The sequence below is a fragment of the Lissotriton vulgaris genome, chromosome 4_1, assembly GCF_964263255.1.
Source record: "Lissotriton vulgaris chromosome 4_1, aLisVul1.2, whole genome shotgun sequence".
Taxonomy (NCBI): Eukaryota; Metazoa; Chordata; class Amphibia; order Caudata; family Salamandridae; genus Lissotriton; species Lissotriton vulgaris.
In genome coordinates, this window is record NC_141691.1 from 839,104,639 (window position 1) to 839,126,935 (window position 22,297).

General features: G+C 45.6%; 1 protein-coding gene across 1 annotated transcript in view; it reads left to right on the forward strand.

Annotated features, from left to right (window-relative positions):
* DTNBP1 (dystrobrevin binding protein 1) overlaps window positions 1-22,297 on the forward strand; it is a 491,566-nt gene that overhangs the window by 409,312 nt on the left and 59,957 nt on the right. Inside the window, exon 8 of the mRNA XM_086965159.1 lies at window positions 20,721-20,876. Coding sequence (XP_086821285.1) covers window positions 20,721-20,876 — 156 coding nt within the window. The remainder of the gene's footprint in view (window positions 1-20,720; window positions 20,877-22,297) is intronic.

The window sequence follows — 22,297 nt, forward strand, 5'->3', positions numbered from 1 at the left end:
TGGCTGGCGCAGGCCCTCCTCATGCACACGCAACGGTCCACACAATCGATACAGGACAAATGGGCAGCCCACCGAGGGAGGGATTGGACGGACAAGGAATGGAACCTGGTTCTAGCTAGCCCCGTGAATATCCCACGCAACTCCCGCTTCCAGACCATTCAGTTAAACATACTACACCAGGCATATTTATCACCAGACAGAATCAACAGGTACTTCATGATCAACACCGCCACCTGTCCCAGATGCGACCTGCTAGGCGCGGACATTTTGCACATGCTCTGGCATTGCCCCTCTATAGCCACATATTGGGGGAAGGTGACATCTCTCCTGACACGTAGTGCAGGTCCAGGGCTGCCACATACATGGGAGGCTTGCATTCTTGGATTATACAAAAGAACTAAGCTCAATAAGACACAAGCTAGGCTCTGGGATCTAGGCCTCATCACAGCCAAGCGGCTGCTCACCAAATACTGGAAACGGAGAGAACCGCCAATCCCTAAATACTGGTAGGTTCCTTCACCAACTGGGCTAGAGCAGAAAGCACGGCACACCACCGGGAGGAGATAGCGGGCTTAAGACAATTCCCGATTGCACAACTCTGGGACGATATCATGAGATCCCTCCAGGGAAAGGGCACGGCCAGAGGTCTCATATAGGGATCACCGCAAATGGGGTAACACTGCTGGAGTAGACGTGGCGAAGCCAAGGACGCAGACTGCACTCCCCCCTCACGACACTCACCCACTCGGAGCGCTGGAGACATGGCGCTGACGGACTGGAGGAAGCTTGCCTCCCCCCCAGACGCCCTGAGCAATGGCTGTACCATACGTCCGACACGCTGGCTGTGGATCCGGACAAACACCCACATGAAGGACCACTAATCCATGGCATTTTAAAATATCCTCCTAGCCTCTTTTCGCGGCGTCGCTCCCACAAGTACACTCTCCCCCCCCATCCCCCCTCCCGCACACACTCCCCTGTTCATTGTTTCGGACTCTTGTCTCCCACATATAGCCCTTTCTTCCTCAAACGCCCCACCCGAGAGTCGTACTTAGACGCCTGACCGGCCACGGGGCCAGACGCAGGTGACGTCTCCTCAATACACAGTCTGGCTATATCATTTATCCGTATGACACATCACACACACTCCATCGACAGTCCGTGGGGCCCTGCCGTTCTGAATGGCTGGCGTGCACCACGGCAAAGACAGACCGAACACGTACATTGCTAACCCCTATCCCATTGCCGCGCTTCCAAGGTCTGACAGTAAATCTTATGGGTTTCAGTACTGTGGATACCGGAATGCTACTTGACGACACAGCCAACAATTTGGGACACACCGATAAGAACTGTTCCGTTTACAGAGTTACAATGTTTACTTATAAAAAAAAGATAAAACAAGACGTCATTTGAAGGTATAACTGAACAATGAGCACACGTGATACGAAAGATGCAATTAATGACTTATTTCCTAGGGTTACAGTCGAAGGAAATGTATACCTTTCTTTAATATCTCTCTACTCTTACGATACATCGCAATGTTGCAGCCGGCCCCCAGGGTTGTAGGCTTCGCTATATGTACTGCTCTATTGAATACTAATAAACGTCTTACAAAAAAAAAAAAAAACAAGTTCCTGTCTGACACCTTTGTGAGAGAGGGCATCCCCAAGTCTATCCTGAGCGACAATGGCCCCCAATTCAGGTCAGAAAAATGGAGCAACTTCATGCAGAGGAATGGTATACTAGCCAAACATACATCCATCTACCATCCGGCCGGAAATGGACTGGTAAAGCGATTTAACAGAGTTGTGATGGGGTCGGTGCAGGCAGCTATCTCCAACAACAAAGACTGGGAAAGGGCGATATGGCACATGGTGTGGGCGTACAGAATCACCCCCACAGGGACAGGATATATCCCCTTCCAAATTTTGAGGCGTCATGAACCATTCACTCGGGACAACCGCGTATGGAAGGAAAAAACCATAACGAGCGAGTGGTCCCCAGCAGTGGTGCAAGCCAATTTGGAAAAGGCACAGGCCATCTACTCGAGACACTACAACAACCGTAGAAATGTGAAAGAGACAGACCTGGAAAGAGGCGAGTGGGTGCGAGTAAAGTTGGCCACGCTACAAAGAAAGGGAGACAGCAAGTACAGTAAGCCTATGCAGGTCAAGGAAGTGTTTGGCAGAGCGGCTCTGTTAAGCGACGGAAACGTGTGGTCCCAGGATCGCATGGCAAGATGCAACAGAGTCCTACGATGGAGCCAAGGTGGAGCAGATCTAGAAGACATGGAGGAAAGAAACGTGGAGCAGGAACAAGCAGATGTGGAGCTGGATGTGAGAAGAGGAGAACAGCAGGAAGAGAGAGCTGATGAAGGCAGCCAGGGAGCTGCGAGGGAAAGAGACATGAGGAGACGAGATGAAAGCGCGGCTGCGCTTGGAAGTGGAGAAGCGGACGTAGAGACTCAGGAGAGGGAGACTCCGTCCACCCCGGTGAGTCTGACCCGGAGGGGTAGAGCGGTGGTGAAACCGGCAAGGTTTCGAGACTTTGACATGAACGGCGGACTGTAAGTTAACAGTGTCATTGTTTGGAAAAAGGGGAGATCTGTGGTGTCGCGCTCTAGTTGTAGCACGTCACGCCGTGATGTGCTGGCGGCCATATTGTGGCTGCGCGCGCATTGCGCATTAGAGGCGCGAAAGCCGATAAGGACGGCAGATCGGCTCGGCGCTCTTTAGGGCTTAGTAAGTTAAATAAATAGAGTTTAGACCCTGACCACGTGTGGAGTCTTTATTGAGGAAATAGAAACATTACAGGCTGTTGCACCGAATCAAGAATCCCTGCTAATTTGCAGCTGCAGAGTTGCCAAGAATGAATTTATCAGAAAACGTTTGGTCAAATTGTAGCACATTTTCAGAAATCCTTATTAAAAAAGTCAAAGGCAAGATATATAATATGCTCCAAACTCGTTTTTTCGCTTCAACCCCAGCCTCAAACGACGGCTGGCCGTGGTGGGTTAGCCAAACCCATTAAATCCAACTTCCATTATTTCCATGAAACAAAACAACAGTCCAGGGCACCCAATTGCTTCAAGCTGATTTATTCAGCAAATGATCCACTCAACGCGTTTCTAGAACACGAGTTCTCATGTTCACAAGTGTTGAGGTCGTGTTTCACAATACATTAAATAAACATCACATGACTTGTGACACTAAGTGAAAGTGTAGACAGACTTCATCGTACTTAGAAAGAAATGCACCTTTCTTAATCCAAAACACAATATTACCTCATATCGGTTTCAAACTTCAATACATGTCCAAGTAAACTTTGTTTCAATGCAATGGTGAAATCACAAGAATGGTAAATAAACAGAGGGTGCTGCCGTGTTCTCTGGACATGCTGTGTCAATATTTTTACATTTGAAACTTTATTGTTCCCACTTAACTTCATGTTGACAGAATAGTTAATGACTGGACTGAGACTCGGCGTGCGTGGCTGCCCAAATACCAAGTGTTCTTTAAGTATTATACACGCCTACCAACGTGTACGTTGGTCTCTTTACTAATTTAAGCGCGCTGCTTCGCATGCATGTTAGCGCCTAAGCGGAGCCTAGTCCTCAGTTTTACTCTTTTACTGCAGGCATTTATGCAGCTAATAGTCAACTCAACATCACAGTCTTTCTCTAGTCAGTTTTCTACTAAATTCAGTGCCAATACAGTGTTAGATGGGAACAATAAAGTTTCAAATGTACAAATATTGACACAGCATGTCCAGAGAACACAGCAGCATATATATATGTTCACTGCAACATCGGATAGCCTAATATTTAGATTGCTTAAACATAGAGCTCAATTTCGCCTTATGCAAAGATCAAAGCTGTACTGTACCTTTAAAAAAATCAGTTTATTTCCTTATATTCAACTGACAACATAGCTCTAAATGGAGTTGTCATTAAGCTCATAGGGTGTTGCATCATATCTGCTGGTGTTATATAATAGCTTCAGAGACAAATGATTCAAAATGCGTCTTTCTTCTATTGATGTTAATTCACACAGACAAGGACAACATAACAATTCCCTCCAGCGAGGACTGAGCGTAAAACATGATTTTAAAAAAAGTGATGCTTAGATGTAATCTTTTAAGATAGTATATACTGCTGCCAAACTCTCCTTAAACTGCCACAAGTTGGTTTTTGTACTTTTAATTGCTATATAATCACCTCTGCCCACCTTTGGAAACCTACCAGGTCAGTCGCCATTCCATGTCCTATACAATTTTGTGGCCAAGGCAAAAGTCTGTAAACACTAGATTTCCTGAATTAACATGCTAGAAGAGTAATTGATTTGTGCCATATCTTTCCTGTGTCTGTGTGGTCAACCCTGGTTTAATTTTTGACCATCAGCGATGGTAGAAGTGTTGTGAAAGTTCCAACTTTGTTTTGCTCAAATAATCAATCCACTGTGAAGCTGTTCATGCTCCAAGCCCGTCATGCAGCGATCGAGTGGTGGTCCCATAATTAAACAAGAGTTGAGCCTCCTTTTTAGGTCTCGCCCGCTACAGCATGCGCTGCTAGCAAGGCGTATTGTATACACTAAGGGCCTGTTGCTTAACATTGGTTGGCTTATTTGTCACTCGTTTGCTGTTGCCTTATTGGGCAGCTCCTGCGGCTGTCGCCTTTTCTTCTTCTGCTGGAGCTTGGACTAAGTTCAGCTTGATTGCTCTCCTACCGCTGATCACGCTGATCCAGGTACTATTTTTTTTATTGATTTTTGTTTTCGTGTTGCTTCTTCCCCTTCCCACCCCACCTTGTCCATTTTCCTTCTCACCCCTCTCACCTCCCTTGTTTACAAAAAGTGATACGATGCCGTAAACGCTGGTCGCGTTATAGCACTTTTCCACTCCTTGTTTTGATCCATGCACCCAACATGGGCTGGCGAGAGCTGTTCAGTTCCCAACACATGATATCATGACCTCCAGACTAATTGACATCGGTCTGGAAGGCAAGGCGCTGGCCTGGTTAAGGAGTTTTTTCACCAATCGCACTCAGAGAGTCATACTGGGTCCTTACCAGTCAGAGGAGGTTGAGATCTTAAAGGGGGTGCCACAGGGCTCCTGCTTGAGCCCAACGCTTTTCAACATCTATGTGGAACCCCTAGCTAACATCATGAGATCTCATGGGTTTATCCCTGTTTCGTATGCAGACGATACTCAACTCCTCTTCCCGTTTAAAATCATGACTCCTGAGGTGCGTAACTCCTTTGCACGGGGAATGAAAGAGGTGGCACATTGGATGGCAGCAAATTTCCTTCAGTGTAACGTCTCTAAGACTGAGGTTATGCTCTTTGGGGAAGCCAATCGATTATGGACTCCTGACTGGTGGCCTCAAGATCTAGGCCCAGTCCCTGTACCCAGAGTGGTAGTGAAAGACCTAGGAGTTAAGCTGGATCAGGAGCTTGCCCTTAAACATCATGCTAATCAAGTTGTAAGCTCCTGTTTCCATGTTATTGGCCTTCTCCGACGGGTATTTCCCCTGTTACCTGATACCACCAGGAAAACACTAATTCAGTCGCTCGTGCTGAGCAGACTGGATTATTGTAACGGTTTGTTGCTAGCCGCCAATGAGGGGGTTATGGCCAGACTACAAGTCGTGCAAAATACAGCTGCACGGCTTGTTTTTAATGCCTCGGCCCGCACTCCCTCAATGCCACTATTAAATAAACTCCACTGGCTCACTGTGAAACAGAGGGTGTTGTTTAAAACATGCTGCACCATCCATAAATGCCTCATTGGTAAAGGTCCTGACTACCTGACTAAAAAGTTCATTCCCTACACCCCCTTAAGGTCCCTGAGATCTGGAGATCAAGAATTGCTATGTGTCCCTAGGTTTTGGAAGTCCAGACAAGGGGGAAGGGCTTTGTCAGTAGCTGGTCCAAAGCTCTGGAATGATCTCCCCTATGACATCAGAGTTTGTAAGGAACATTTTCCTTTTAGGAAAAAACTAAAAACCTTCTTGTTCAATTACTAATTCTGATAGGGCAATTGATACACATCAGACAGGGCTCTTGTTCACAGATGTTGCCAAAGGCGCAGAGATACTCCTCAGGGAGTCGAGTTCCTAGCGCGGTATAAGTCTGTAAATAAATAAATAAATAAACATTGTAATTTTCTAGCTCTTTTTGCTTTGTTTTCTTTATCTTCTGGAACAGAAGCCACCTCTTTTAAGTCTTTACCGTTTCATTTATTTCCTGACACAGGAAAAGAGAATAGTATGTCAAAAAGTGTCCACAAGAGGGCGCTGTTCACTGTGCTGACCAGCAATGTACCTTTCCTCCTATCAGTCGTTTATTGCATTTGTTCGATAAGTCTCAATAGTGTGAACATGCAAACCCTTTACAGTTAATAAAAACCTTAACTTTTATAACTTTTATGAACTTTCTAATAACTTGTTATCCATAAATCTGTTAGTTTTTTGGGATTGATTATACAACCAGTATTTGTTGGAAATGTAATGTTATTAGCAACATTCTACATAAAAACGGCGTCTATATTCAATTCTCAACACACAATTATCGTGATTTAAGTCTTGTGGAGCTAAGTTACTTTGCAGACCGAGTGACGTGTAACCCCTTTTGGGATTCAATTTTGCCAAGATTACATTACATTCAGATGTAGATCGTTGATTCCTAAATTCAAAATACAATCTGCTAAGATTGATTATTAAGTAAAAAGATATATGGCTTCATCATCTCAACTCTTTTCATGACTCGCTTGTTTACAAGTCTGTTCAGTAAACTTGAGAGTGTTTTTGAGGAGTGAAATACTAAATTTGCATCAAAGTTGAATTACATTTTTTTACTGCACCCCACTCTGAACCATTATATTCTGCACCACTGTACGCTACGCCACTCCACTCTATACCAATCTACTTCACTTCATTCCACTCTACTGTATGCTACTCAACGCCACTCCACTCTACGCAAATATACTATATGCCACTCTACTGTATGCTACTTGTCGCCACTCGAATCTACGCCAATGTCCTCTAGATCATAGCAATAACTTTTAGCCATGTTGAACACCAGCCTCACTGCACCATGCAGCCTCAGACATGACTCCGTCCTTCCTCGAAGTGATAATATTGTGGCATATATGCCGCCCTCATGCATGCTGGTGTCAATTCCTGCTTTTCCATGCCTCATTGATGTGGGTCTTCTTGGAGCTCTAATTTCCTAAATTCTTCAGCTTTTATACTGACATTATAGCTAATATTTTCTAAAATTTCAGGTTTTGAACCCTGTCTCAGATTCTGGAAGATGTGTTTGTTAGACCCACTTGCCATCTGCATGTTGTGTCTTGAATGCAGGGTTCTTCCTAGTCATCACAGCAGATTCTGACATTTAAAAAAGATGAAGCTGAAGTTTCTGACTCTAGTGCCCATTCCTGACCCGGTCAAAGCCTTTTGGTTCCCCATTCTACATCTCTTACAGCAGATAATTTACCTTCTGGGAGACTCCCAAAGGATAGACCTGATCGTGTAGCTTAGGGACTCTGCCAGCTCCAACTCTGATGCTACTTGACTCTGCATTACTACAGGCTCCGGCTGTGATACCTCTAAAAAAGGAATTCCCCTAAAGGAGCTGTCCCCTGTGTCATGTTCGACACTGGAGCAGATTTTGCCACTCGCTTCGAAGTTGACTGATAACATCCAAGTGGCAAAAGAGATTATTAGGGCCTGTTTTGATGACAAGTTCTTGGCAAAGTCCCATCCCATGGCCGAAACATCTGCCTTGATGAAAAACTCTGACTGATGCTCTTACAATGCCTAATAAGGATTATGGCTGTACAGAAGACAATGACTTGGAGGCTGAAAACCTCCTTCCCTTTTACACTGACGCTGGTCTCTTACATTGACGCTAGCCTGCAGCTTGACTTAGAAAATGCAAGTGGTTGCAGAATGGGATATTCCTTGGACCTCTGACCTTCCCTCGGATGAAGTCTCTTTGTTCACTACAGTCATACAAAAAGCAACATAAGCATTGTGATTTGCTCTATGGTTAAGTCGAAATCCAATGTTTTTAACTGAGATCTTGCAGTCTTCCTCTCGAGTTTCAGAGCCTCTGCTACTCTTCAGTGAGGCATGATTAGAGCCTATTCTGGCTGCTAGGGAGAACCCTTCTTGGGCCCAACAGTACACGGACCAATATCTAGTTGGCACAGGCTTGCTCCATGTCATATGAAATTCTTGTCATCACACTCTTCACTGAAAAGTCTTGGAGCCCAAGCCTTCTCTGCAAAATTGAGCCAAGTGCTTTTCACATGGGCCCCTTTAGACTTAGAATCTAAAAGCTTGCACTCTGTGAGATGAAAATTCTTTGCTTTTGACAGTCTCATCCTCTGCACATAGTGTGCCAAATGCATTGGAGCCCACTTTGTCCACACCCTGTGCAAGCTAGCTAAACAGACTTATTACTCACTTGGGTCTCCTTAAAGTCTTTCTAGTCTGGACAACAGTGGTTTGTATACTTCCAAACAAATCCTAAAGTGCAGCTTAGATTCAGAGGACAGAGTCTTGATCCATGGACACGGCTCTTGCCCTGTGCCGTCGAGCTTGGATACTTTACTTGCCCTTCTATGGAGATACCCAAATCACACTTATGGACATGCCCTTTGATGGCAAGCACTTATTTGGTGAGAAGGCCAACTCCTCCAGTGCAGTGCTTCAAGAAAAGATTGTTTCGGCTTGCTGGCCCTAGCCTCCCCTACAAGGCAGTTCCACCAACAGTACAGGAAATTTAGGGGCTCATTCTGGGCACAACAATCCCAGTAGAGACATACTCCTCAGACTATCCAAATGCCACGTCAAATGTAACATTCTTTTCGAGTAGTGGTGAATCAATGGAAGCCATCACCAACAACTGTAGCAGATCCAGTCCCACAATCTTCCACTGGCTCCGTAGTCTCCAAAGTAGTAGGGTCTCCTATTTTGAAACAATTACCACAGATCAGTGGGACATCCAGATAATCTGCAAGGGCTACATCCTATCCTTCCTGTTCTACCCTTTCCACCACACCACTTCCCTTTCACCAGGACATTCTCTCTGGTACACTCCTCGATTTTAGAGGCAAAAGTTTTTTCTCAGTGGGATAAAAGGCCCGTAGAGGTGGTGCCTCTAGAGGAAAGGAGCATGGGATTCTATTCCATTTACTACTTTGTTCCTAAGAAGACCCCCTCCTTTTGAAGCTCTTCATTCGGCAGGACACGTTCAGATGTCCATCAGCCAAGTACTGCTGGCCTTCAATGCAAGGGATTGTTTGTTGTTCCTTGGACCTCTAGGATGCCTGTTTTTAGGAATAACAGTCATTCTAGTACAAGTGCTGATAGATAAGAAATTTCTCCCAGACCATCCTCACAGATTCAGCATGCTTCAGTGACCTTTTCCACCATGCTGTTACTTTCAGTCCCTTTTCGGCAGTGACGTCTATAATGCTCGGCTTCCTATCCCGAGGTCTGGAAATTGTTGATGTGCTATGTCATGCATAAAACTAATGTCTGACACGGATCTCCAGATTCAGGGGCACCGGCTAGTGTGGGCCGGGACACTGAATTCTGGGTCTGGCAACCGGAAATCAAGAAGAATATTTTACTCCTCCCCCACCATGAAAAATAAATTCAGCACGTAAATGAATTTATTAGAGATGAGGGGCGAGTGAGTATCTGTGTTTGTAGCCTTCTCTGAGTGATTACTGAGGACACACCAAACACAGGGACATGGAACGCATTAACACTAAGAGACATGAACACACACTGTAACAAAACACAAGACCCACTGACAGCCCATATATATGTTTGGTGGATAGTTAACTGATTTGTCCGCCCTTACAGAGACCCTCCACTGAAATAAACCACAAGCAGCGGACACTAACGTGGATGCTGCACGCCCAAAAGCTTTAAGAGGCCGTGAAAGTGGTGTATGCTGCGCTTTACAGTAAAAGACCTAACATGCAGTACTCTGTCAAGTAGTTGTCTCAACAGCACCTGCACCACAGGTTCGGCTAAGCTAATGCTCAAACATTATAGGCACGATGGGGATTGGTTCTGCAGCCCAAAGCCAAGGTGTTAGCCCTTTAGACTGTCAAACTAGGGGACAGATGGGCTTGGGCGCAAATAGCATTGATCAGGGTAACTGATGCAGTGTGGCAGGGTTGGGAATACCAGGGATAGGATACTAGAACATGAGGGAAAACTAGTAGGTCGGAATTGTCCCAATGGCAAGGAGACAGGGAACATATAGTAAGGGTGATCTGTACTGTCAAAATAGCTCATCAACAGCACCTCAGTTAAGACTCGCATATCACCAACACCACTCAGGTGGTTTGAAGAGTGCAAGACATTATGTCCCTGCAGCTGCAGTCACTCTTTAAAAATGCAAAAGCAACATCTACCGCTGCCGTGTCCAACACAAGATAGGCGGTGGGCTGCAAGAAACACTTCCCCCTGTATAGAATCCACCAGGAGAACCTGTGGCTCAGTCAACACTCATGGGTTGGAGGGTTGGAGGACCTGCCTTTCTCCTCCTCTTCCTGCATACCTTACCCTGCCCCATTTCAGTCTGCATGTGAATTTTCAATTAATATGACCTGTACACACTCTAGTAACGTGTGTGGTTATTTTAGAGCTATGGTATGCATTAGAAGTGGCTTGGAGGTAAAGTCCTTTGACACAGTGACACAACATGTGGCAATCTCTGGAGAACACCGGTACAGTCTAATTTCTAAATAACACACCATGAATGTTCCTTTATGAGAATTTGGAGGGTGTAATCAGGAATTTTCCATCCAGAGAGAACATATCTAAAAGATTGGCCTGGTAGGTAGAGTGGTGTGAAGAGGTAATAATTCAAGAGTACAGATCTCTATAGATGAACTATAAATGCCTGCTTCATTTTATAAAAGCTATACCTTGGCCCAGTCCTGCTTGCTTAGTGGTACAATGCGAAGCAGCACACTGGGAGCCTGGCGAAGCTACCAATCCCACTAGCAGTTCTGAGTTATTATTAGAGTCCATAGTTTCCCCGGAGGCTTTCCTGAATGTCATGAAATTTCCTTTGGCTCCTCTTGAAGATAATCATTACATCTGACATAAACGTTGCAGGCCATTTTGGGGATTTTGATGGTAATTTCAAGTAATAGGCCCTGCAGACGCGTTTTGTTTTAAACAGAGCGGAACTGATTCTCCAGCAAAGTCATTCGTGTTCTGTAAAAACAAAGCGTTTGTCAGTGAGAGTATAAATAGCAGAAGCAGCAAGAGTTATTTCAAGAAGGCAGGAAGGGATGGAGGGGACATCCTCAGCAGCAGGTTGGATACTGCAGATTCGTGGTTGCTTGCCTACGTGCTCGGTTTAAAACAGACGATTGGTTCTTCCTTGAGGAAGAGTCCCTTTGTCTTCATGCCTCTTCCCTCTGACAGCTGCTTGCTCTATGGTCGGAAGTAGCTGCTGGAATGATCACATCACAGTTTGGCCTTTTATGCCATAATAGGATATGTTTCTCATCTGTTGGAGTGATGGTAAGATATTGGTTGGTGCTCATGATTGTCGGTATGGGAATGCTTGTTGCGGTGCTTGATTTATTTGGAGACGAGATTAATTAGCTTGTGTATTTCAAAGACGTTCCTCACAACAGGTCAAAAAATTCATCTCTTAATGGCGATGAATTATTAACTGCCGGCGACTCTGCCTTTTTCATCATTAGTCTTTCTGATTAAATTATCCATGTTGAACTTTTCAGTGTGGACTGGAAAACTTGATAAATGTATAATACGTGGGATGCTGCAAGGCCTGTATAAACGCCTGTCTCTAATCTCTTTATAATCGCCTACTTGTGGCGCAAAGTCAACTGTAATAAGTTATTACAGTCGAGTTCTGACATCACAATGCCTGCTGCCAGAGCCGATAGCAGAGGTGAAATGCAGGCCAGTCAGGTCAAGGAGCAGCTGTTTAAAGCAAGGAAATTGAAACATTGCTTTTCTCCCTTCTGCTTTATTTTTCTAGTTTACAGTGACTAGCACACAGAACATATATTTTTTTCATTATTTAGATAATTATAGATAAGTTAGAATCTTTCTGAATGTACACATTCCGAACTACTGCAGCTTTGTTTTTTAAACTGACTTGTATTGAACTGTTTCTAATATCTTTTTCAACAAATCTCTAACAGGTTTTTGATGTGTTTAATTTTTCACTAGAGGTTCTATGTGTATTCTTCATGTTTGCAAACATGCCCTGTCTTTCAAATGAAAGAGCTAGAAAGGATCCAGGTGTTTGTGGGAAAGATAATGGCGTGGCCATGTATTATATGGGATAAATTAACCCCTGTCGTACATATTAATGATATTGCAAGTCACCTTGGCTGTTCATAACCTTATAAAGGGTATGGAACTCCCCAGTGACTTGCACAATTGTGTTTTTATGAAATTATAGTGGCGAGGGGAGCCACCTCCATTATTATAGAGGAAACCTATCAGGCTTCCCATGTTCAGAGTACTTTCCTGTTTGTTTTTCGCCCCCTGTACTTTATTGTAGGCATTAGTGTTAGTTGTGTACAGTGTGACACTCTTCACATTTTAGTAGACATCTCCCTTTTTCCAGGTTGTTGTGACTTAAAATAGTGAGCTTTGAGGGTGTCTGTGCAAGTGTCCTTCTCGCAATAATTCATTGTTGTTAATTTTAAACATATGTTTTTCACGCATCAAGGGATTCAGAACACATGGTTTCAGATCAGTGCTTGAATGTAACAGAATTGTTATGGGTTTATGTTTATCGGTCTAAAATTCTAGGTTTTTACATTAATTCCATGCATGTTCTTGTTATTATACTGCCCCCATCGCATTTCTTAGTCAGGGGTATATCTTGATGTCTTGATATTTACATGGACAAGAAATGTAGTGTGGTGGAATAGTTATATCTTACTTACGTAGGATCTCATTTATATTGCATCACCTTTTATTTTTTGTTATATTCTGTTCTTTATCTTGAAGTTTTCTATGCAGCATTTTCTTTTGCAAACATATTTTGTTGCTGCCATTGAAATGCCAGTAAAGAAATATGTTAGCAAAAAAGGGAAACAATAGAGTGCTTCTTTATGCAGCAAAATGCTGCTGAGCAGGAACACGCCCTCCGATCAATGCTTGCTGGGTGAAAGGCCTTCACACTCACTCCAGAGCTGCTAAAAGAACCTTTATTCCCCAGAAATCCATCACCGGGACACCCAAAGGTGCTCCTGTCGAGGAACAGCAGCTTCTCAAGGATGTACATAAAGATCACTTTGAACCTTGCAAAATGAGCTAAGTGCTAGAGAAATCTAGCAGATTAAAAGACTCTTACAGCCCAGCATCTTCCACAAAAGGCCATGCATACCCCCCCCCCCCCCCCTGGCATCATTGGACAATGGACAGTTGTTTACTTTGGATAGAACTGATCTGCCCTTAATAAAGATTTCTTCCCAAAACCGAGGCTTCTCGTGCAGAGACTCTTACACCTGAATCTTCAGAATAAAAGAAGACATTCCCTCAAGTATTTTCTGCTTGCGTAGATACAAACTTATAAAAGCAGCCAATGCAAAGTTAGTCCAAAGAAGCTGATGAAAAAGTGGCCTATGTGCAGTCAGATAGAAGTGACAAGCTAAGTGACCCATTCCTCCGGAGAAATAGCAGAGATAACGGTATGAAAATCCAGCACAGCCAAAAAATCACAATGTCTCTGACGCTCAGTCTAGAACAAACTACTACAGAGAACTGTAGCTATCTAGTCCTACTGTCCCCCATTGAAGGCTAAACGGAAGGAGAACTCTTCCCAAATGGCCCAGGCTGGATAATCAAAAAGAGCACCTTTGGAATGTTCCCACCGTTCTGCGTGATTAAGCAATCCACTGTCCATGGGCTGCCAACTCTGTTAATTAACTTTTTATTTTTTATTTTTTTTACTTACTTTTCCTTTTTTCTTTCCCTTCCTATTTTTCCATTCTTCACTTAAACGCCAAGACTCTAATGAATGCAAATAAAAATTAGAAATGTGATTTTACTCACAGAATTAGAGATCGAGTTGAGCTGTTTCTAACACCTGTCTGAATACCGCCCCTGTTGAGTAAGAATGGAACCTAAACTCAATTTGTGAGGTTTGTTTGCAACCAGAAAGGTCCCGGTGACACTGGGTGTACTCTAGTCCATCTCCTTGGGTTGGGGAGAGGGAACGTTCTGCACACAGTAGACCAATATGCCACATTTTGGCGGTAATACATTTTACCCAGAGAAGAGTACCTATTAAACATTCAGAGCAATTTTATTTTCAGTATGTATTTTTATAGTGTGGTATCGATGTTATTTTAATCACTTTCCATTTTTTTTACCGTTCCCTCATGTCGTTGACATCACTTCCTGTGATGTAATCATTTTTACAGAATGTATAACATCAATTCCCTTTATATCATCAATATGCAACTTTGTTTTTACTTGTATGAATTTTGAATAATTAGAGCTGTACTTTTGTTAGTCTGTCCTTGGTCATGCATAAGTGTCTCTTCCAGGCTTCTCTGGTATCCCCAAGACCTTGTGTTGCCAAACGTTGTGGGGTATGGAATTTTCTGTCCGAGTAATTAAAGTGTACAAGTTTCTGAGCATGTGCCCAGCTGCCTCTGCAGTTCTTGTCAGTTAATTGAAACTTCTTTAATTCCATTCTATTCTTGTGCTCGGGTGGACTCCGTCTCTTTTGATAGTTTATGTAAACTGGTGATGTTCGAACAGTTCTATGCTCAGTCTCTGATAATCTGGGGCTTTGGCAAAAAACTTGGAAACCGGGCTATCAATGTGCTTGTTACGAAACCTTTAGGGTATTGATACACTCTTGAGGGTACCCAATATCCGTAAAGTTGCAGTGAAATAACTAGGCACATTTTGCGACAGTTGGTTATGAAACTACTGCATGTTTGATCAAGCAAAGCAATTTCCGATAGAAACTTCTAACTACAGATTTCTTACTTTTTAAAATATTACCTGAAAGTTTTAAGCAGTACCTTGGTGCACTAGTGGGTAACACCGTGCGGCTCTGCGCTGACGCCTTTCCCACCGGAAATGACATGCTAGGCCCATATAGGAGCCGCTCTCGCACACTGACATCAGTTCCTTTCTTTCTGTGTCACCAGATGTGGATCCAGAACTACCTCTTGGAACACGTTTACCTCAGAAATTCTAAAATCCAGTGTGAAAGTTGAATGTCACTTCTCAAACGGACTGGTTTTAAATCCTTCGAGGACTGTCGCAAACAAATATCTGTGTCAGATCCTCATCTGTCCGTGGTGCCTGAGGGTGAGCTATGACCGTAAGGCCTGCAGTGACTGCATGTCGATAAATCGGAAAGCCATATGAGACCACTATTTGAAACTCTGTCACCAAGCACTGGATGTCTCAGCAACAAGACTGGTCCAAGTCGAAGGATTGTTCACAGTCCAGAAGTCGCAGGAGGCTTTCTCGAGGTTGGTCGTCCTCACGCTCCAAGTCCTTGAAAAAGTTGAAGAAAAAACATAAAACACCCAAGCAGGACTCTGCCCCATCCTTCCACTCTCTTAGTCCAAAGAAAGATGCTAGGGCGTCAACATGCCTCTCGAGCTCTCTCTTGAAGTCGATTGACATTGAAGCCTATCCCGCAACTTGTACCGGCACATCCTGAGTTTCTGGAGCTGTCTGCAACACAGAGGCAGATCACAGAAATCTGTAAGGTCATTCTCCATTTCTTCGGATCCTTACCGACACCCTCTTGTGCGTCTTTGGGCTCCATGGAGCCTAGAGGCCCTCCATTTGGGGCACTGCTGGTGCCAGTTGGAGGATCTGAATCCAGCACTGAGCTTCCTCCGGCTCCCATTCCGGTGCCATGTCAGTTCCACGGAGCATTGACACCGATGTTGACTCCATTAACACCAGAGGATGAGGTGCCCATTGTGATCTGTCTGTGCTACTCCGACTTGGACACTCTGCTTCCATTGAAACACCACCGCCCCCACAAGGAAGGGCACATGTTTAATTTCTTATTTGACACAGATTGACAGCGAGTATGATGCTGAATATGAGATTAGGCAACCATACTATGAGGAAAATTCGTTTGATGACCTTTGCCAGTTGTCTTGATGCTTCTCTAAGTCTGGGCTTCTCTCACCCCTTGGTCCTGCTCCTGAAGAGAACACTTCTAACGCCAAGGTCATGCATAGGGCGGATGAAGTTCATGACTTCCAGCTCCTGACCTTAAAGGTCAAACCAATGTTTTAACAGACGTGCTCCAGCCAGGGTAAACATCTAACCTCTAGGCCTTCAGATACCCTTTTGAGGGCTTGAGTCAGACGTTGCTCTGGCTCCCCAGTCAGTCACCAGACTGTGAGAAGCTCTTTCCCTACTCCAGGCAATCCTGCACTTTTGTTTCAGCACCCCAACCCTGAAATCATGGTAGTGCTGGTGTCTACCAGTTGGATGAACCAGAATATGCTTGACTAATAAGCCCCAATATGGAGTCCAAACGATTAGAGTTCTTTGGGAAGACTGTATTGTCTTGCACCAGCTTGGCCCTCAGATCTGTGAATGGCAGCTGTCTTTTGGAATACTATTTTCATGCTCTTAGAGATTTGTGGCTCAAGTCCTCCCTGGTGTCCTAGAAGACCTCCGACCTGTTCTAATCCAGGCCATACAAGATGGTTGTTATGCAGCCAAATTCAGGATTTGTTGTGGCATGGAAACCACTAATTCCATTGGACAAGCCAGTGGCACAAGTGTTGCAATTCGATGTCATGCCTGGCTTCAGTCAACTGTTTTTTCATTCGATGTCCAATATTCCCTTATGGACATGGCCTTTATTGGGACTCACCTGGTTGGAGACGAAGCTGATTCTGGTCTTGAGAAGATCAGGGAGAGCAGGGCCATTGCTCGCTGTCTGGGCAAATCTGCCCCCAAGTCGCCAGCCGCATCAGCCCCACCGTTCCTTTTGTGGTTTCAGCAGAGGTACCCCATACCGTTAGCCCATTCAGCCCAACAAGATCCACAGCAGTTTTGTGGCCACTGCGTCTGCCACCCCCGTGGTCAAGGCATCTACCGCCTCCATGGGCAGGGCCAGCGAGCCGCTGCATCTACTTCCGCCCCAAGTGCCGAAGTCCTTTAGCATGCCCTTAGTGGAGCACAGCTACCTAGTTGTAGGCAGGATCGAATGAGTATTTCCGAATTGGCAGATCATCAGATCGGACAAGAGAGTCCTGCAGATTGTCCTGAAGAGGTACACCCTACCTTTCATTGCCATTCCTTCGCACCTTCCACAATCCTCAGAGTGACTGGAGGAGGACCATCTGTCTGTCTAATGACAGGAAGTGCAAGCCCTTTTGGCCAAAAGGGCTATTGAGCAGGTGCCTGTGCCAGAAGTAGTTTGTGGTTGTTATTCCCACTTCTTTCTGGTGCAGAAGGAGGACGAAGATCTTCGTCCTATTTTAGACCTGTGTCCTCTCAGCGCTTTCTTCTGGGAGGAAGAATTCAAGCTGCTCACACTGGCCTGGGTTTGGCTGCCCTTGACCGTGGAGATTGTATTGTGACTTTAGACCTGCAGGACGTCCATTTCCATAACCCTGTCCTGCAGATCGATTGGAACTTCCTGCAGTTCGTGGTGGGACAGGAGCATTGTCAGTTTACTGTACCGCCTTTATTCTCACCGATGCCCCTAGGATGTTTACGAAAGTGATGGTGGCCATAGCAGCACACCTTCGGAGGTAAGGAGTTCCAGTCTTCCCTTATCTTGATGAGTGGCTTTTGAAAGTGAACCTCCTGTCATCTTTGGGGTTCACTATCAACGTGCTGAAGTCACACCTGTCTGCTTCTCAGACGCTCCCCTTCATCAGAGTAAATCTCTGCACGGTTTGGTTTCATGCCTTTCCCCGGAAAGGAGAGTCCATAACATTCAGAGTATAAGTCTAATCTTTAGCCTCGGTCTTGGATTTCTGTGAGGTTGACTCTGAGGCTACTATGACTGTTGGCCTCCTTCATACTGCTGGTCAAGCAGTGCAGGTGGCATATGTGGGCTGTGCGGGAATTATCTGAAGTCGCAGCAGGAGCAACATCAAGGGTATCTCTCCGACCAGATTTTGAAGGAGACTGTGAAAGATATGCAGCGATGGGTGCTCTACCACGATTGGGTCAGCAACAGACCCTGCTCTCTACCCCACCCCACCCAGAGCGGGCAGTCTGACCAATGTGTCCCTTCTGGGTTGGTGTGACCATCTGGGAGAGGTGAATATCAGAAGCCTCTGGTCTCCAGTGGAGGCCCAGCTTCATATCCTCATCCTGGAACTTAGGGCCATCCAGTTGGTGCTGAAAGTCTTCTTTCGGTCCATAAAATGGAGGCTGGTGCAGGTGCTTAAGGACAGCATCACCACCATGTGGGATTGCAACAAGCAGGGTGATGTAGTTTCCTGGGCCCTGTTCCAGGAGGCACTACACCGCTGGGCCATCAAGGGATCTTTCTGGTGGTGTACCATCAGGCATGATCTTTTAATGGCATGGCAGACTAACTTGGCCATTGATCCCCAGTGGATCATGAGTGGCAGTTAGACCCTGAGGTGACGCAAGGTATTTACTGCAAATTGAGAGAGCCTTGGCTTGAGCTGTTCGCTACTGCTGAGAATGTGCTATTTCAGCAGTACTGTGCATTGGATTTTCCAACACACCTTTCTCTACGGGGCTGATTCCTCCTAGACGGGAACTCGAAACTCCTGCCTCGAGTTCTGAAGATCAGGAACAAGGGCCCAAGTTATCCTAGTGGCTTTAGATTGACATTGACAGTAGGGTATGCAGAACTCTGGGGCTTGAGCATTTGTCCTCCGATCAGGCTGCCCCTCCAGCATGACCTGCTGTTGCCATAATGGGGCGAGGTTCTACGCCATTGTAATCTCCACCTTCAAGCATAAAGATAAACAGACAAAAGCTGAACACCTTCAACCTTCCCCAGAGGTGGTTGATGTCCTCTTGACAGCCAGGCACCCCTTGACAAAAACCATATACACTTGTCGTTGAGACAGATTTGTGGTTTCTTGCAGCACACTTCACATTGACCCCCTCCAGGCCAAGTTATCTGCTGTTCTGTTCCTTTTATCGTTTCCTGGAAAAAGATTTGATTTGGGCACAGTTAAGGGGTACCTTTTGGCCTTTTTGTGGTTGCCGGCCTAGCCCTCATTGTTAAATCATTGGCTGAATTGCGTTTTTTAAAAGATCTCGCAACACTTGTTTCCACCTTTTCTTTTCGCCATATTGAAGTGGGACCTTAATTTGGTACTGACTTAATGGGCTCTCCCTTAGAGCCACTTAACAACTGTCCTTTGCCTCTTTTCACCCTCAGGAAGGTGTTCCTCATCATCGAGTGAGTGAGCTTCAGGCTCTCTGGTTTAACCCACCTTACACCAACCTTCTTCCCAGACAAACTGGTTCTGCCGATGCGATCACCCTTCTTGCCAAAAGTTGTGACTACGTCCCATGTCGCTCAAACTATCCCCCTGCTGGTGGTTTTATGCACTCCCTCACTTCTCTAAGGAGGAGGAGAGACTCCATTGCTTGGACCTTAAAGAGCACTGAGAAAAGATTAGGTGGGTTAGGTGCCATGAAAAGAGCAAGGCCATAAAGAAGAGGACTTTCACCTGCTGGATGGTACTCTGCATCAATATTTGCTCCACATTGGCCAAAAAGCAGCCCTCGGAAGGTCTGCAAGCCATTCCACCAGGGCCAAAGATTCTACCACTGCTTTGGCAGGTGGAGTTGCTGTTCTACAGGACTTGTTGGTTTGGAAAAATTCACAAGCCTGCCTCTTAATAGGTACTGCTCAAGTATCTGTTCCAAAGGTGAGGAATCTGCAGTTAGAAGTCGCCATCAGTAGAAGTTACTTACATTTAGTAAAACACTTAAAAGTAGAGACTCTATCTAACTGCAGATTTCTTATCAAGCCTCCCATTTTCCTTGTTCGGTGAATTGGGCCCTAACCTATATTAAGATCCCAAATCTAGGAATCTGCACACTGGTCAAAGCCAGTTTGCTTTTGTGGCTCTGCGTCTTAGGGCACAGGCCGCTTCAGAAGCAGCTGACAGTACGCAGGAGTGACGCCTATGTAGAGGCCCACACGTCATTTCCTGAGCAGAACACAGTCAGTGTAGAGCCACATGGTGCCTCCACCCGGCATGCAGAGGTACAGCTCAAAAGTTTCCGGATCCAGTATGAACCCTGAGAAATACTTGAAAGGTGAGGAATCTGTGGTCAGATAGTCTGGACCAAAAAGGGCATTACAGAAGGTAAGTACTTTGTTTTTTTGAACCATAACAATGGCCAACATATGATATTTGGTGAATGTAGTATAACCTTGCCTTTTCACAACATAGCTTCAAGCTCATGATTTTCAACAAGGTGCTATAGTAAACTTTGATTTTCAATAATGACGAACATCTGATGGCATCTTTCAAAAGTGTAGTGAAAGAGTAAACGCTGGAATCTATGTCCATCTGAAGCACATGCAGACTTCATTTTAGTGAGTTCATATGTAGACATGTTCACTCACCTATGTGCAGTGCAGTACAAAATGTGCATGGCTGCTAGTTTTTGTAAGAACATGCTTTCATCCAAAAATCAAATTCACTGTAACACTTTACTGTGTCTTTTGAAATTTCAGCTGAATTAGATGCGGAACATAACCAGAAAATATTGAACATGGAGCATGCTCAACAGATGAAATTAAAGGAGCGTCAAAAGTTTTTTGAAGAAGCCTTTCAAGAGGATATGGAGCAGTACCTATCTTCAGGATATCTACAGATTGCAAAGAGGCGAGGTATGTCTTAAAGCCATTTGACATCCACACAAAAAATGTACCTTAACTTTAGAGATTACAGATCTTAATGTATGCTCTTTTCAGTCTAGTAGCTCTGTTTAACTTTATTGACTCTATGTAATACTTTTTATTCCTCCCACTTTCTTTTGGTTATGAAAGTCACAACAATGCTATTAAGATTCTTTAATGGGGGGCGTGGCCTGAGGCGTCAAGATGGCAGTCGCATTCTAAGAGTGCTTCGGACCCCTCCGTCATCCGCCTTGCATCCTCTGCTTAACAGCAGCCATCCGCTCTTCCTCCTTCCTGTGGTGGCTCCCTGTGCAGATGGGACCGCTCCGGTCTACTTGTCTGGCGATTCCGAGCCTCCGGCGCCTAGTTCTGGTCTTTACTCTCCCGCCACCCCAGGGCCCCAAGATGGCGGCCTCCCCTGAGGTGCTGCAGTGAAGGCGGCATCTTTGACTCATGAGGACACCGGTGCGGCGCCCCCTTCAACCTGCGATCTCCTGCAGTGGCTGGCCTGGCTCTTGTACGCTGCTCTGCTCTGCCCGACCGGAATGGCTCCGCTGTTGAGCCCTCGCCCCCACGCTTCTTGCGCTCGCTGTGCCAACGTCTAGGACGGGAGCTGAGGGACTCTGGGTGCCAGCCCGGCGTCCGCGGGGGCCGGCGGATGAGGTGCAACTTCCAGATCCGGGAGGCGTCTCTCCAGGCCAGAGGGCTGTCCTGGAGAGAAACAACTAGTGGCCGTGGGGCCTCCATGGCCTTCACCTCCTGGTCCACCCCACATGGGGACGCCGAGGCTGCTTGGTGAAATCAACTGGAGAGCTTCCCTGGGGCCAAGATTTGTAAAGGCACCAACAAACCTGCATGAACCCCTGATGGGAGAGGGTCTTGGTCCTCCATCAGTACGTTCCCTGGTGGTTGGGGTTGAGCCTGGGGATCGTCTGCTGTGTCGAGTAGCCCCCTGCTCCCCTTGGGTTGGTGTGTAACCTCTCTGCCTCAGCTGAATCCTTAGTGCCTACACCAACTCTGCTCGGACAGGCTCGATGCCACAGGTGATCCCTCTTCATCACGCCTTGCCTGTTCAAAACGACTATCGGACTGGTCGTCTACCCTCGGTTTGTGTGATGCGTGGAAGATCTGCCACCCCCGCCTGAAGCAGTATACTCAAACCTCAGCGGCCTACCATACCCATTCCCGTATTGGCCTGCTCCTTTTTCCCGCCAACCAGCTAGTCTCTGGTGTCTCTATTCTCCCACGGGGAATCTCGGACCACTCCGCTATCTCTCTTCACCTGAGACACACCTCTTGGGGTCTGCGCTCGGTATGGAAGCTCAATGTGTAGTTTTTGCAAGACGCGGACCTCAGGGACGCGCCTGCGGTGGAGCTGAAACACTATTTTCTGAACAACACGGGCTCGGTTT